This window comes from Alligator sinensis, unplaced genomic scaffold (genome assembly GCF_000455745.1).
Source record: "Alligator sinensis unplaced genomic scaffold, ASM45574v1 scaffold308_2, whole genome shotgun sequence".
NCBI classification, from domain to species: Eukaryota; Metazoa; Chordata; order Crocodylia; family Alligatoridae; genus Alligator; species Alligator sinensis.
In genome coordinates, this window is record NW_005842082.1 from 1693278 (window position 1) to 1709771 (window position 16494).

The 16494-nt window shown below is 41.2% G+C and overlaps 1 protein-coding gene across 1 annotated transcript in view; it reads left to right on the forward strand.

The window, feature by feature from the left end:
* TMC1 (transmembrane channel like 1) overlaps positions 1 to 16494 on the forward strand; it is a 105890-nt gene that overhangs the window by 67748 nt on the left and 21648 nt on the right. Inside the window, exons 9-11 of the mRNA XM_025204454.1 lie at positions 1532 to 1674; positions 5745 to 5889; positions 9715 to 9909. Coding sequence (XP_025060239.1) covers positions 1532 to 1674; positions 5745 to 5889; positions 9715 to 9909 — 483 coding nt within the window. The remainder of the gene's footprint in view (positions 1 to 1531; positions 1675 to 5744; positions 5890 to 9714; positions 9910 to 16494) is intronic.

Below are 16494 nucleotides of genomic sequence, written 5' to 3' on the forward strand. Positions count from 1 at the left end.
ACCTGGTTATTCAGGTGGAGGGGACAAGGGCACTTGGATGTAATGCTGGTAACATCCCTCTCTTGTGGGTCATAGGCTACAAAAACTGGAGAGCCTTTACCATGTTAGCTAAATGGGATACTAGACTCAGTCAGAACTTTGATTTTTACCAGCAGAGTAGGGATATGGCAACTTGCTGTTGCTGCTGTAATTGTGAATGAGCAGCTGACAGCAGCAGCTTCTCTTATTTGCCTCTCTCCTCAGTCAGTGCCCAGGGCAGTTGCCTTTATCACTCCCCAAGTTACATCACTGTGATTTTACCTGCAGGTATATCTTTATAACAGCTAGTCTGATATCAGTGTAAATGAGATGCACCAATTATCAACTCAAGCATTTTTTTTATCGTATATTAATATTTCATTTTCACCCTTACAAGAATTGTAAATGAATTTTCACAGATGATGTTGTGACTCATTTTAGATATATTAAGAACTACCATAAATCAAATGTATGATTTGTGATTAAACAAAAGAGAAGGATGTTAGCCTATTGACATTATATTCTACTAATAAATTATTTAAAAAATACCAGCAGTTAAAACAACAACATGAAAGCAAATAGACCTTTTTAACTTAGGAGAACTGAAGCTTGCTGCATTAGCATCAAAATATCTCATGATTCATCAACAGTACATCAACAAATTACATGTCCACATACTGAACTCTAGTATTTGATTTGAATTAATTATGCCTGTTTGGAGTTTTGCTGCTGCTGTGCATGTATTGTGCTGTTCATCAAAGGGTTCTGAATACAGTGTTCTCCTATAATGATACATTTTTATTCTGAAAGGGCCCTCTACCAGCCTGTGATAACTATATGAATTATTTTCAGACACTACCAATGAATGCAGCCAAATGCACTGACTATTGTACAGCAGACAGAAACACTATACACTCATTTAGGACAGGAATATAGGCGCATTAGACTGGAAGGGGCCTCCTGAGCCCCTCAGTTTAGTCCCCTGCATTCACAGCAATTATTAACCCAAATCTTCACTCACAATTATAAGAACTACCTTGTATCCCAGCCTAGGGACAGCAAACAGGAAGTGAAATAAGAATTTCATACCAAACTGGGGTTGCAGGGAAATTTGAGGAACATGGAATACAAGTACCAAACTATCCATTTACTTGAAAAGTCATTTTCCACGTAGGTGGGGAAAACGCTTGGGAAAAAAAAAACTTGCTAAACTATAGTTGAAATGCCTAACCTATATGTGTGCAAAATCTTTAGTTGTTCTTTCTATATATAAAATCTCTAGTTGTTCCTTAAAGTATGTGGATGTGCAAACGTGGACAGGATTTTTTAAGTTTCTCTAAAGACTGCAAAACCGGTTTCTTCTGGCCAGATTATTCTGTAATATTCACCATAGTGATGTTTGGAGAAGTTATGAGTGCATGAAGACGAATGTTTCTTTGATAGATATTGTTTTTGGTAGAATTCATGGAAATGCATAGGTAGTCAGCTAAACTGCTGCTTGTTGACTTTTCAGGGCTTTGCACAGTATTCTGTGCTCTTTTATGGCTATTATGACAACAAAAGAACAATTGGATGGCTGAAGTTCAGGATGCCGCTTTCATACTTTCTTGTGGGAGTTGGAACCATTGGCTATAGCTTCATGGTTGTCATTCGAACGTAAGTGCCTTCTGACTTTAGGGGAGTAAAGAATTAATTTAAAAAATAATTTTAGCATTGCCTGCTGCAATTCTCATGTCAAAAGATGCAATCAGAGGTGTAATAAAGCAGCTGAGCAACTGGAGGAGTAGATACATGTGGGAACAGCGGAGATTTCATGTGACTGTGGTGGCAGCATTTCTTTTCCACCCTCTGCCTAAGTCGGTGCCTTACTTGGTGACTCCATCCAATCAACATTACTGGATGCACTATAGGAGATGAAAATACAGCAATTTTAACATCAAGACTAATGTAGAACTGACACATTTCATTGGATACCATTTCAAAACAATGCCAGAGTATGTTAAAGTGACATATCATTTCTTAGGCTAGTGTTTAATCACTCTGTACCAGAAAATGTATTACAGTCTAGAAAAGGTAGTCACTGAAATAAAATAATACTTTCCCTTTGCATCTTAAAGGGGTAAAATAAATGTATAATATGGAGAACAGAACCATCAACCCTTATGCACCTAACACAATGTCAAATCACATCTAGGAAATGCATTTATTCTTTTAATCATACTTTGAGTGAATTAAATAAAAAAAGGAAAAAGTAGAAGAGGAAAACATATGGTAAAGAATTCAGCTGCATCACTCACAGCAAGCAGTAAATGATTCTCAGCAAGACTATCATGGTTAGCTCACATTTGCTCAGTAGTGTAGAAGAATTAATGCCATTGGTCATGGCAAAGAATTACTGTTTTGTGGCAAAATCTCTAGTTGTGCTTTTCATACTTAGACCATGCTAAAAACTTCCTACATTAAGAACAGGAAGAAGCATATGCAACTCTACTGGCTTCAAAGAAGTTATAGCTAGGCTCATCTACACTAGACGCTTACTGTAGAGTTGCCTAATTGGCTCTGCAGTAAAGTGTCACCGTCTACACAAGTAGTGCTACTAGGCTGGAGTAAACTAATTCACTCTACCATAGGTTAGTACTGCCCAACACAAGTATCATTTTATGGCAGAGTTATTTACTCTGCCACAGTGCACATATAGATGGTGATCAGGGCTGGTTGGGGCACAAGGGCGCTACAGTGTGCCTGCTGGCTATCTCCACAGTGTAGCACCCTTGTGCCCGAGTCAGCCCCTCCTCAGCACGTTGAGCCCAGCAGGAGCAGCCCCAGGCTGGTAGGTTGACCCTTTGGGCCTCCTGCCAGGTGGGGCTGCACTGCCCTGGCTCAATGTGCTGCAGTCCTGGGCGCACGTGTAAACAGTGTGCCTAGGAGCAATTAACTCTGACACAAACTGCACTGGAGTTCTTTGCGCCGAATTAATTTCATGTGTAGATGCACCCCCTATGGTCCCTAATTTATGCCTATGGTCCCTAATGCCTCTTGGCTTGAACCAGAAGAACACCTAACATAATGAATGCAACTTCTAGTAGGGCAGAAGCAGCCCAGTATTAGAAATCCCAGGATTAGCACACAGGTCAGGACTGAAGATCAGTAGTGTAGCTAGGTAGCAGAAGCTGAAAGGTCTTCATTCTCAGAAGCACAGGTTTTGTTTTCAAGTAATATATGATTTCTTGGATAGGGTAGGTGTTATTCATGGAGAAAAATGTAAGACATGCAGAGGCAAGCACAGCCATTTGAGTCTCACTTACAAAATGCGTGTGTTTGCAGAAAGAATAATGTATTTCTACATTTATAATGTAGCAGGCATAGTTTTTGACTTGGCTGTAGAACAGTTTTTAAAATGTTTCTTTTATAGTGTAGCCCACTATAGATTAGAAAATTCTTCTCAGTGCATCTTCTCAGGGATTTACATTTGAGTGGGTGGTGGTCATCCAAACCCTAACCACTCCTCCTCCTCCCCACAAAAAAACCCTCCTTACAACACAGAATCTCTGAAGCGAAAACAAAAACCAATACTTTCAAGGAAACATGTATTCCCTGTGCTTAATTTCAAAGATACCAGTGCTAATCTGTATTTAGGTCACCTTAAGAACCATTCTTCTTGGTTAAACCCTGTATAATAAAGATTGTTTTGCTGGTGGTTGTGGACAGAGAAGAGAAACGTTTGTATAGGTGGAGAAAATCAACTATTAGGTTTAGGGCTCAACTCAACACCTCTTTTATCCAATCACACATTAGTAAATAGAAAAATCTGTAGTCTTTGGGTTGCATATGTAATTTGACTGCATTCTGAATTCCTCAAGAGTTTCTATTGTGTCCTGTAATAGGGTATTGATTTGCCTATCCAAGCAGGGGGCAGAAGATATGACCAACGTTATTTAAAAGCACTCTAAAGTTCAAGAGGTTCTCTGTAGTTCCTGTGGTATCCTGAAGCATTTGGGTGTTTGCATAGGTGCTTGTTCTCCATAGAAACATAGCTCCAGGCATTATTAAGAATCTTTAGATTGGATCTGTAGCAATGAGATTGTAGAACAATTGATTTGAGGGACTGATATAGTCAAGGTTTCAAGAGACAATTTGGAATTTCTACCCCCATTATTCTGTAACCGTACACATAAATAGCTACCCTCAAGTTACTTCTTGCTTTATTAATGCTTATACATTCTTCCCATTATGTTGAAATGCTTGTGAAATGTAGTATTTGAAGGTATTTTTCCCCAAAGAATACCAAATGAGACAAGGGATTGTGAAGACAAAAGATGACAGAAGAAATATTCACAATAGGCTTTTCTCGTGTAATTTTCAAACCATTGACTACATCAGTACATTGAAAAATCTAACATCTCAGACTCATATTAGGTCACATTCTTAAAAATAGCTTCCTAACATCACATCCAATTTTTTTGCATACAGATACAAAATAGGTCATTTAAAATATGCAGTTAGACATCTGAATTCTCATTGTTTGCTTGGCAGCTCTAAATTGTCTCAAATCCTTCTGTCCAAAACCTACCTCAAGCATCAAGTTGCTCACTGACTATCTCTTTGAGAACTATGGAGAAGGAATCCTCCTGCTCAGGATATAAGGCTGAAGTTTCCAAAGCCTGCATCACAAACCTAGAGTACTTTTGTATCTTCCAACAACAGTAAAACCAGATGCATTAGCTTTACATCAGCTCCACTGCCAAACAAAAGTTCTGTACACACAGAGAAGTTAGAAGGGCTTTCTGTATTCATAATTACCTACTTGGGTTAATGTAAATACACTTTCATGTGTTGCTTAAGTGCCTTTTTCAGGGAATATAGTTCACATTTAATAGGGACGTTATTTTTCCCTAAGCATGAACTCAATGGAATATCTGGTACTAAACTTTTCATCTCATCCTGTGTGTGTCTATATGTATGCTCTGGGTGGAGGGGTGTGCATTTTCATTAGAGGAGGTCCTGAACAGCTGTTTTAATTAAAATGCTGCAGCATCATGTATATTCAGTGTCCCATGTTTCAAAATGACCGTGGGGCACTTTAACTGAAGCTCATTCAATGAATTTTAATTAAAGCAACCCACCGCCATTTTGAAATGTGGGATACTGAATACATGTGTCTCTGCAGCATGCTGGAGCATTCTAATTAGAGGGCTCCAGCGGACTCAATTAATCAAGTCTAATTAGAACGCCTCAAAGCACATGTATAGGCACCGTACAGTGATGTATTTACTCTCTGTGTTTAACAAGCAGACTGAAGTAATATAATACGAAAAAATCGGGCCATTGGTCACTTTAGGGTGGATAATACGCTGAAATAAAGAAGTTGAGGGAAGGCAAGCTACCTCTGATACTAGAAGTCCCAGATATAAGCATATAAAAGGCAAGTGGCAGAAAAGAAGATAATGTTAGCTCTTCTTGATATTTCATTTCTTACTGAGTTTCTCGTCCAGCTGAATTTCCTTAATGCAGTATTACAGAAGCAAGTTAAAAAAAAATCTGTGGTGAGAAAGTGAGTTTGAGTTCATAAATTGGGCATTCCTTATCTATCCTTACCTCATTGTGGTATCAGACTAAATTTTTTGGATTTATATTCGGATGCTAGGAACATTTGAAGAACTATATTGCTGAAATAGGTGGCCATTTATCTTTCTCTCATTGGTTCTTTAAATGTTTGGTTTTTACAGAATGGCAAAGAATGCACATGATGATGGTGGTGGGGATGATACAAGTTTTAATTTCAGCTGGAAAATGTTCACCAGCTGGGATTATCTGATCGGCAATCCTGAAACGGCAGATAATAAATTTGCCTCAATTACAACAAGCTTTAAGGTAAGGCATAGCTTGCTAAAGAGAAGGACTACATTCTCCCTTCATAAAAGCTGTCAAATAGGAGTAACTGTTCTCTAGGTCAACATTATACCAGTCTAAAATAAGTCTCAAAGAGGTGCTAGTTCCATTGGTATTCCAGTTCGTAATTTTTAGTAGTACAGGTAATGAGCATCAGAAGCAACTCCTGTGTCCTCTGGGATTGCAGTACATATTCTAGCAAAATGAGATTTTCCTTTTCACATTTCAATGCTTCCAGTTTCTATGGTGTTTTTATTTGAAAAATACTTTGTTTGACAAATGCTGGTAACATTTTGCAGTACTGATAGTATCATATTCTTCTGCTACTCTGAAAAGTATGTCACAAGAAAGGACATTTGCCATATTAAAATAATTTGACTCAAAATGTTCATACCTGTATTGAAATAGGGGGAAATGGTTTGTCTATTTTAAAATAGAAATTATTTTTATTGTCAAATGGATAGTAACACATAGGTAGGGGTGAATCTGGGGAAAGGGTGTGTGTGCAGTGACCTGGTCAGAGACTCCTTCTGCAGTGAAGATCAATGTTGGTGTCTCCATTTCGCTGAGGTCAAATATGTCTGGGTCCCCTATTGGGTTCAAGGCATGGCTGGAGCCTGGGCTAAGGTGGGACACATGGGGGGAACAAATGGGAAGCAAGTAAGGAAAGGGGACCCACCTACTTCTGCTGCTTTCCCCAGCTGACCTGGGGGTGGAGGAGGCTCCAGGACCATTCCTGCCCTGCTTAAACTGAAGGCTGTGGGGAGCAGCTGCATCCCTTCTCCCTCCCCCTCCACTGCATTTCCTCCACTGGCTTGAGGGCTTCAGCTGCTGAGAACAGCTGTGTGGAAAGCCAGGCAGGAGATGGCAACTTCGGTGTCTGCTCCCAGACTGCAGGGGAAACCTGGGGTATGGACAGACCAGGAGTGCCTGGAAGAGGGGAGATCAACCACTAACACTGCTGCCCCATCCCTATTGGGGGAATGCAGTGGAAGGGGAGGGATCAGGGACTTAGCACCCTGTGCAGGCACTCCCTACAGCACCGTGTGCAGGCACTCCCTACAGCCCCCAGTTAGAGCCCCAGTTAGGCAGAAGCAACCTGGTGCATCCCCCTTCCCTGGGTTGTCACGACCCAGTGATTTTTTGTGCCTCGGCACTATGGAATTTCCTGGCCACATGAGAGCTCCTTTGCACGGCAGAGTGTTCTGCTGCAATTAAGAGCCTGCGTGCAGGAGAGTTCCCGCCAATTTGCAGTTTCCTTTGCAGAATGCATTTCTTCTTTGCAGCACAGAGATGCACGGTGCAAAGAGTTCCCGCTATTCGGATGCAAATTTGTGCCCCGTTATTGGCCAGTGCTAAATTATTCACACGTGGCAACTAGTAATTGGCTCGCTGGCCGTTTAAAATTCCACACGACTTCCGCCCAAGTCGAAGAGCTTTGAGCACGCTGCAGAGTGCCTCTGAAGTTATCTGACTTGCGGCTGCCGATCGATAGACTGATCACCTATCGATCTTTCTTCCCGTCACCGAGCGCAACCCCGACGTACCCCTTTCCCCGCCGGCTTCGAATTGCGGACGGATTAACTGGCTTGGGCCCCGCCAGCTGGAACAACTTGTGTGGTTGTTCCGACGACCGGACCACCTGCGTCGTGATTGCAAGCGGCGTGAGTAAAGTTTTTTACAACCAATAAGTTGTGTCTGTCTCTCCATTCACCAGCCCGCCCTGACATACGAGCGTAACTCGAGTCGGCCCTGGCCGTCCGAGACATGGGTCAGCTGAAGATAGCAGCAGCAGCAGCAGGCTTCCAGGCACTTCTGTTTCCTGCCAATTGCCTGGGTGTCTCCTGTGGTCATGAAGCAGGTGCTGGAAGGGGGGACCTAGCTGCCACTGCCATGGTCCTTGGCCAAGCCTGGCACCCCATGCTGCCACTTACCAAGGCCCCCAGCTGGAGTGGGGTAGGAACAGCCCTGGGGCTCCCCCCACTCCCAGGTCAGCCAGGGACAGCAAGCAGACCTGGCTGGAGGGCATTCTGCTATGGATTGCTTGCTTCCAGTGTTATTGTGGGAACACATTCAGGAGCAGCTCCTACAATAAACCATTACAGAAGCACAGCACACGTTCTCCTCCAGTGCTGGTGTGGAGTCACCAAAGACTAGGCAAGAGACAAGGCCTGCATGTGCTTTGGGAACTGGAAGATCTCTTTGAATTTACCTTATTTTTCTGAGCCAGCCAGATCCCTTCTCTAGCCTCACACATCTTTATCTCCAGAATGGTTGACAGCACGAACCTTCCCCACTTGCCTTGCCTATAAAGGATTGCACATCTACACTGGGAGTTACTGCTGTCTGAAGGGAGGAAAATATGGCTCAGGGAACATAACACCAGCTGCTCCTTGTGCAAACAAATGAAGGAGGGGAGAGCTGTGAAGGGCAGGTAGTGTCCTCTTTCCACGTTGTTGCACACCTAAGAGGGACAACTAGAGTGAAAACCACTTATAGGAAATTCCTTGACAAATAAGCCTAGATTGGTACCACTCCACCTCCATTTTGTGAAGAGTTAAGCAACTGAATAGTCAAGGGGTGAAAGCTTGGCCTCAGTGGAGTAATGGGAATTTTGCCATTGGTTTTAGTGGAGCCAGGATTTCACCCAAGGACTTCTATTCTCTCATTTCACTTATGTAACAAACTGAACTGGTAAGGAAAGGAGAGTTGCCTAGAATAATTATAGAAGGTAGTATGTCAGCTTCCCTATTGGTCAAATGATACACTTACCTATGCTAACGTGAGAAGCTGTAACCAAACCTTATTCACAAGAACATCATGGTGACAGCGAGAGCTCTTTCTGCTGGTAAAGGAAGGAGCAGGAGTTTAGAGTTACACTAGAGCCCTACAGTTTTATCGAGGCCAATACTGTGTAAATATTTAATTTCTAAGTCTGAAAATGTGCAGTTTTCCTCCAGTCTATAATTTCCAAATAGAATCAAACCTTTTTCAGTCTGTATGAATTGCTGACCTTCCAAATGAAACTCTGGTATACATGCAAATATTGGGGGGGAGGGGGGCTTAAATGTCACAGTCTTTCAAAGAAACTTCAGTGAGAACTGGTTATACATGTATCCTTCACAGGCTATGAACGGACATTGCATTTGTCCCAGGAGAAAACATTTTCTCCCAGAACATAGTATGATCATTCAGATGTCATGTCTGTTGTTCAGGGAAAAATCCATAAAAAGTTCACAAGATAAGAAGTGTTAAAGTTTGTCCCAGGGCATTGTGAAATGCATCTGAACAGTTGACCTGGGATAGCATCGTTGGAACAATGGAAGAAAAACAATAGTGTATTCAGTCACTTACTAAATGCATATTGAAAAGGCGATATGCAAAACACCAATTTCATAACTTTTCTGTATTTGGACAAAGACAGTCATGACATGTCCCTGGACAAATGCAGTGTCTGTTCCTAGATTCAGTCTCCCAAACTCACAGTACTTCCCAAACTCATTGTCAATGCTGGTTTTATTTTGAGCAGAGTTTTGACATTAAAGTTCAGGTGTTCAAGAAACTCAAAATAAAAGTGTGGATTTTTGTGTGGATAAATACCTTTGGTAAGGGATATAACAAGGCCCACCAAGTTCTCAAAGAGTTTAAGTGACAATGTCAACTTCCAAGAAACCTGGAGTAAATTCCAGTTATCATAATTTAGATAAAAGGTTTTCCTCTATCTAATATTTGCACAGACAATATAGAACCTTGTATATATAATGCTGCTCATTTACAGTTATGACCTTTTGTTTCCAATAAGTGCAGGAAGCCATTGTGGAGGAGCAAGAGAGCCGAAAAGAAGAAAATATTCACTTAACTCGATTCCTGAGGGTTCTCGCTAACTTCTTTGCCTTCTGCACACTTGCTGGCAGCGGTTACCTCATCTATTTTGTTGTGAGAAGATCCCAGCAGTTTGCCCTGGAAGGCATGGATAACCTTGGGTGGTGGGAGAGAAATGAAGTTCGTCTCAACAAACTTAATGAAATGCTTGTGGTTTGAAGTCGCTAGTCTCTGTCTCTCTCCACACATGATACTTTTTTAGTATTTTTATAATATTGACTTAGATCTTTCTGGGTGCATCTACATGAGATGCTATTGCACAGTCATTACTGCACATTTATTTAGTACTTATATTAGCAAGTACTAAATAAATGCACAGTAACAAGTCTTTTAAGTGATGCTACTGGACCGTAGCTTAATAATACTATGCAGTAGTGAATTAGCACTGTCAATACTGTGACATGGTACTGTACAATCAGCATCTCATGTAGACAAGCCCTCTGTCTCTCTCTGCTCCCCTTATCCATTGAAATGTTAATGTTTTTGGTTTAAAAAAAATAACTTTTCACATTTAGCTTTCCCACCACCATTTCAGGTATGGTTATAACTTGTTCCCTATTCTTTTCCCTGCTTTATGTCTAGAACTGATTTTCAGCTCCAATGGAAACCCCTAAAGTCCCTTCAGAGAGGTTGCCCATGTGTTAAAGGGATACAAGAAGGGCAGGGGATTAGCTTTTAAGGATATATGAGCAGGGAAATTATTTTGAATTTCTGGAATTCAAAATAAGGAAGCTTCTGGTTAAAGATGTTAGGGGAAAGGCTGAGGTTTCAGAAAAGCTTGAAAACCATTTTGATACTCTTTCACTATATGGAGTTGCCTACAACTAAAATATGTAACAACATTGGGCATGTCTACAAATGCATTAATTGCATTAATTCACTTTTCCTGATGCACATTAAATTTAGTACCTCCAATGTGCATTAGGCTACCCTAACATGCAGTACTGAAAGCACATGTTTTTTGTGACTCTTAATATGCAGTAGCCTATTTTACTGTGCATTAGCGTACTTGCATGGTTTTTTATGTGATACTTTAATGTACAGTAAAATAGGCTACCGAACATTAACGTGCATGCGTAGATGCGTCCACTGAAAAACATGCTCAGCTGGTTTAAATCACCGTAGCGTTATTGATTTCAACAAAGATATGCTGATTTTACAATAGCTTCTGACCTGTTGCTTTTATCTAGTGGTTGGTAGGGGCATGGTGACTTGTTCTCCATAACATATCCACAGCCACAGCCAAAGATGATTGTAACTTTGCATAATGCCATTGTGCCAGTGGGGACAAAACTCATTACCTCCAACTTCAAAAGCACAGGCCCCTAACATTTAAATCCTATCTCTTTCAGTAAGTATGGTCTCTGACTTACTGACCAGGTGAAGTTCTAGAGGAGAACAGTGTAACAGTGATCATGTCTATCACATCAGCTTTACCTACAAATTATATATCAGTATTTATACACATGTACAAGTTTAACTTTTAATCAAATAGCCATTTTATATGTTGTAAAAACAGTGGTTAACTATTTAAAGCCACTGAGATATAACTAAGATACATATCACGTTGAAGTATAGTTTACACATTGAGACAAAATGTTTTCCAGGCTCACAGAATGCGAGTCAGCATTCCAAAGAAGAGAATCCTAGAAATCAAGGATATTGAAATAAGTCTAAATGGTATGAGAAAAAACCATGTGATTTGTGGGGAACTGCTTTTTCTAGGCAGTGTTGGTTTATGTGAAGGGCAGGAAAACAGCTAAACATATTTGTGTTTACATGGTTTAAAAAGCGAAGTTTCCTGTTAAAGACCCTTTCAAGCTAAGTTGCTTTCAAGATAATATCTGAAGCTGCCATCTCTCCAGGAGATGTTTGCAGAAGAAGCGGAAGGGTAAGGATGGACTAGAGGTCCTGCTTACGGCCTTATTCCTACTGGTTTAATATCATATTTTGAGCATTTTTGTTAGGTGAGAAGTCCCCTCAATTTCCATTAAAATCAATGGAAATTAACTTGTTCACACCTTCTGAGGCCAAGGCTACACTACTGAAATGCACTGCCTAACAATCTGCATAATGGTAATACAAGGTTTCTCTACAACCCTTATCTATGTCCTGCTGTAGAATGTATGGCGTATCTCAACTCCTGCTATGTATAGCTGTGGGTTTTCAGCCTCTGCACTTGGGTAACTGTCTAAGTCAGCGGCTTTCAACCTTTTTATATTCAAGGGACCCCATGTTAGACTCAAGGCACCCCCCCTAACTTTTGTGAATTGAGCTGCACCCCATTAAAAAATAATGTATTTATTAAAGTGCTTACCTTCTTGCAGAGGGGCTAGGCCATAGGGATTGGGCAAAACAGGAAAAAACCTGAGAAGGAGCTTATCTCCTCATGTCTGGCTTACCTACCTGTTATGTGAGGAGATAAGGTTCGTTGGGTAGATGTGATATCTTTTATTAGACCAACTAAAAAGTTGGAAAAAAGTTCTTTGCAAACTTTTGGGCACAAACACTCTTTCTCAGGCATAGGGAAACTTTGCTGGTGTTACATGTTCTCCAAGTTAGAAAAGAAGCAAATTTACAACAAGGATGTCTGAGAAAATGCACATAATAGAGGCCCCCTTCAAGGGATCTTTTGGCACCAGGGGGCCCTAATGGAGAGTCACTGGTCTATGCGATTTGTGCTCTGTATGTCAGAATAACATTAATTGAATCTATTACAGATGGCTGAGGCAAAATTTTAACAATATAAAAGAAAGAAACCTTACTACAGTCACAACATGTCTGTACTAATGAGCTGTAAATAACAATTAATTAACAAGATTCAATACCCTATACTAGAAAATCTCTTATTGACTCCTGTGGGAGAAGTTCCAGTGCAAAAGCTGTTAAAGGAGTGATGAATGTGATTCTATGGGCTCATCAACATGTGAAATCAATGCAAATGAATAAACTCCGGTGCATATTGTGCCAGAGTTTATTGCTCCCAGGCACAGCGTCTTTATATGCACCCAGGATGCTGCATGTGGAGCCAGTTTGGAGCACCTGCATCTGGCAGGGGATTCAAGGGGTCAACCTGCCAGCCTGGGGCTGCTCTGAACTGGCTCAACTTGCTGCAGAAGGGCTAGCTGAGGCACAAGGGTGCTCCAGTTTAGGGGTAGCTAACAGGCAGCCCCCACACTGAAGCACCCTCATGCCTCTGCCAGCCCTGTCAGTGTCTATATGTCCACTTCTGAGCACTAAAGAATGCCACTTCAGGATAGTACCTGTATTTATAAGTACTAACCTACAGCTGAATGAATTAGTTTCCAGTGGCTTAATAGGGCTGCACATGTAGACCCTGAGATTTTACTGTGGAGCTAATTAGGCAGCTCAACAGTATATGTCTCATGTAAACACGCCTTGTGAGAAGCAAAATAAGCATTGGTTGAACTCAGAATTTTCATGTTATAAAAAATATCAAATATGTTTTCATTCTAAGTTAGTAGTGACAATATCCTTTGCTATCTTGGAATCATTTTCTAATACAGTAAAAGCTCCGTTATCCAGCACCTTACAAGCTGGCATGTTCTATTAACCAGCATGTCAGCTTGTAACCTAAGGTGAAACCAGAAGTGCCCACCGTGGCACTTCCAGTTTCTCCAAGCCCCATGGTCCGCAGGGGAAAGCAGCCTGTGCTGCTGAGTCCCCATGGCCCAGGGCATAGCAGGCTGCGTGGGGCCCACCTCTCTGTACCGTGGGCTCTGCGGGAGGGTCAGTGATGCTGCAGGAGGGTTGGTGATGCTGCAGGAGGGGTGGCACTGCTGCGGGAGGGGTGATGATGCCCCGGGCGGGGTGGGAGAAGCTGCAGCCCAAACAGGCAAGGACGCCTGTTTGGGTCGGTCAATTAACCAGCATATTTTGTTATCCGGCATCCTCCATTCCTGGGGGATGCCAGATAACAGAGCTTTACTGTATATTGAAAACAACTGCTCCTTAATTAATATACCAAGGGTTTATCCTATTTTCTTTTTCAAAGTGTCAAGGTAACAACTTACATCCTTACAAAACAGTAGGTCACTTTGAAATTAAAAAAAAAAAGTTTACATTATTACTATGGGTCAACTATTTTTAATGATTGCTGTAATATTTCATTCATTCTGTTATAATATGGCTTCTGACATGGTGTGCCATTTTAAATGTTACAACTTCTGATACGTCATGAAATAATGCAAAAATAATAAGAGGAATACAAACATGTAAAATACATTTTGAAATGAACATTTTTATTCTCAAATGACATTTATTAATTTTTGTAAAATCAAAATTTTTCAAACTGTTATGCAGATCAAATTTTCTAAAATGAAACGTACTGGGGGGGTGTTCTTCTCATTAGTAAATTCACTGAAATCAAAATAGTTTTCTGAAAATAATAACATCAAAACATTTTCCATCAGCAAAATATTTCAAGAGAAAAGTATCCTAATCAGTTCTAACAATAATATATATTAATCTTCTTTAAAAAAAAAAAATCAGATTTTCTCTTCTTACATCACATGAGTGGTATGAAGGGCTTGAAAAGTTGACAGATTTCTACTTTTCAAGAGTCCCTTTGGCTGCGTCTAGATGAGCATGGACATTGGGTTCCCTGGGGACAAGTAGCAGCAGTGCACCTTGCGCTGCAGCTACTTGTCCCCAGGGAATGCCCATGCCATGTGTGCTTTGGTGTGCAGCAAGTTACTCCAGGGACGGTAGTGGAGCACAGCTCAAGGCAGCCTGGCTCCACTTCTTAGCAGTGTGCGCTGCCCATGCATGTGCTGCTCCATTGTTTTTTTCCATTGTGCACAAACAGGCAGCGTGCACTTGCAGTGTGGAGAACACCATACTGTGCAGTATATGGTGCTACAGACATGTTTGTAGTGCCACATACTGCATGGCTGTGCTTGTCTGGATGCACTCTACCTGGGTAGAGGTAGTGTACTTTTTTACAGAACTATTTCTGTATGGGGAAGAGGGCATAGCCAATAGGGCTGTGTGAAGTTTTGGTTGCTGATTCAATTGGGAGGAGATTGACCCAATTCAGCGGCTGAATCTCTGAATCTGAACTGAATCGGGAGACTAATAAAAAGGTCTGAATCAATTCAGATCTCTCCAAATCAATTCAGAAAAGATTCGGAGAGCTTTAGAGAGATTTGGAGATTTGGGCAGTCCCCGCTTGCTGCTGCAGGGAGCTGGATCTGGATTCCGTGCTGGTAAGTAGGGGGCTGGAGGAGAGGGAAGGGGACCATGCAAGGACCCCCACCAGCCCCATCACCTGTCTGTTCCCTCTGCTTCCCCTGAGCACTCCCTAACCCCTGCCCACTCTCCCAGCCCCATCAATGGCTGCCCTGCCCGGCCCCAGCGTCCTGGTGCAATGGCTGTAGGGGCCTCTGGGGGCTCGTAACAGAGCATCCCCCCACACAGCATGGGTCAGTGGGGGGTAGCAGGGCTCACCTCCCCCTTTCCCACCTGGCAGAAGCCAGTGAGTGTGGAGCTTTTTTTTTTTTTTTAAAGTGCCAGGAGGCTGGGGCTGGGCAGGGCAGCCATTGATGGAGCTGGGAGAGTGGGCAGGGGATGAGGCCTGTTCAATTTGGAGATTCAATCAATTCAGTGGTGGCCAAGTCTCTGAATCAAATTTGGCTGAATCAATTCGGGACGGTGATTCAAATCACCAAATCAAATCACTGTCCTCCGAATCGACTGAATCTGAATCTGAAGCAAATACTAGCTTCTTTGCACAGGCCTAATAACCAAGTTATTATTTACTATTGCCATAACCCAGGGCCAGTGCAGAACTGGCCTAAGGATCAGCGGTCATGTCTACAGAAGATGCTGACTGTGCAGTCATTTAGTACTTTTTTATACAAGTGCTACAGTGCAGTAATTCTGGTTACAGCGCAATTATTTAGTACTTGTATAAATGTCATCTTACATCATTGTGCCTCAGTTTTCTCATCTGTAAAATGGAGGTAATGTAATATCCTCCATTATGAAATGCTTGAAATCTAATAATGAAAGATGCTAACTATGAACCAGGTATTATCACTTTATAGAAAATATGTTGCTGGAAGAGAATTACACTCATGAATTTATTTTCCTTCTCTATCTCTCCAGTATCTACAAGGTGCTCAACATACTATCTAAGCAATAATGCTATTTAGCAGAAGCCAAGTAGTAAAAGTATAAGTAACTGGTAGGAAAATAGACTTATTTAGCCAAATTAAAGTAATTAATAACATTTGTAAACAGGAGGACATCTTGTATGTTAAAAATCTTTCCAGCAGCAAAAATGTTATAGATTTTACATTTTAGACCTTGCAAGCTCAAACGGTGAAGATAGATTTTTTGCCAAAAATACCCTGTCACTTATTAACAGGTCCTAGCAGTGGAGATGGAATAGACTGCTGACTTTATATGTAAGGTATTGAGCTATACAGTCAATTTTCAGTTTTAATTTTAGAAATCTTGAGATAGATTTTATTACTATGAAATAAACATTCTTACTCTAATGACCTGAAAAAATGGAACTGTGTTTACATGAAAAATAGACCTTTATTATGCCTCTAGACAAGCGTATTACTTGTGTACTCTGAATGGACTGAATGATTGATTTTTATTTACGGAACAGTTTATTCTTAATGAACTTATCATTTAAACAGCAAGTAATCAACATTTAATATTCATTGTTGG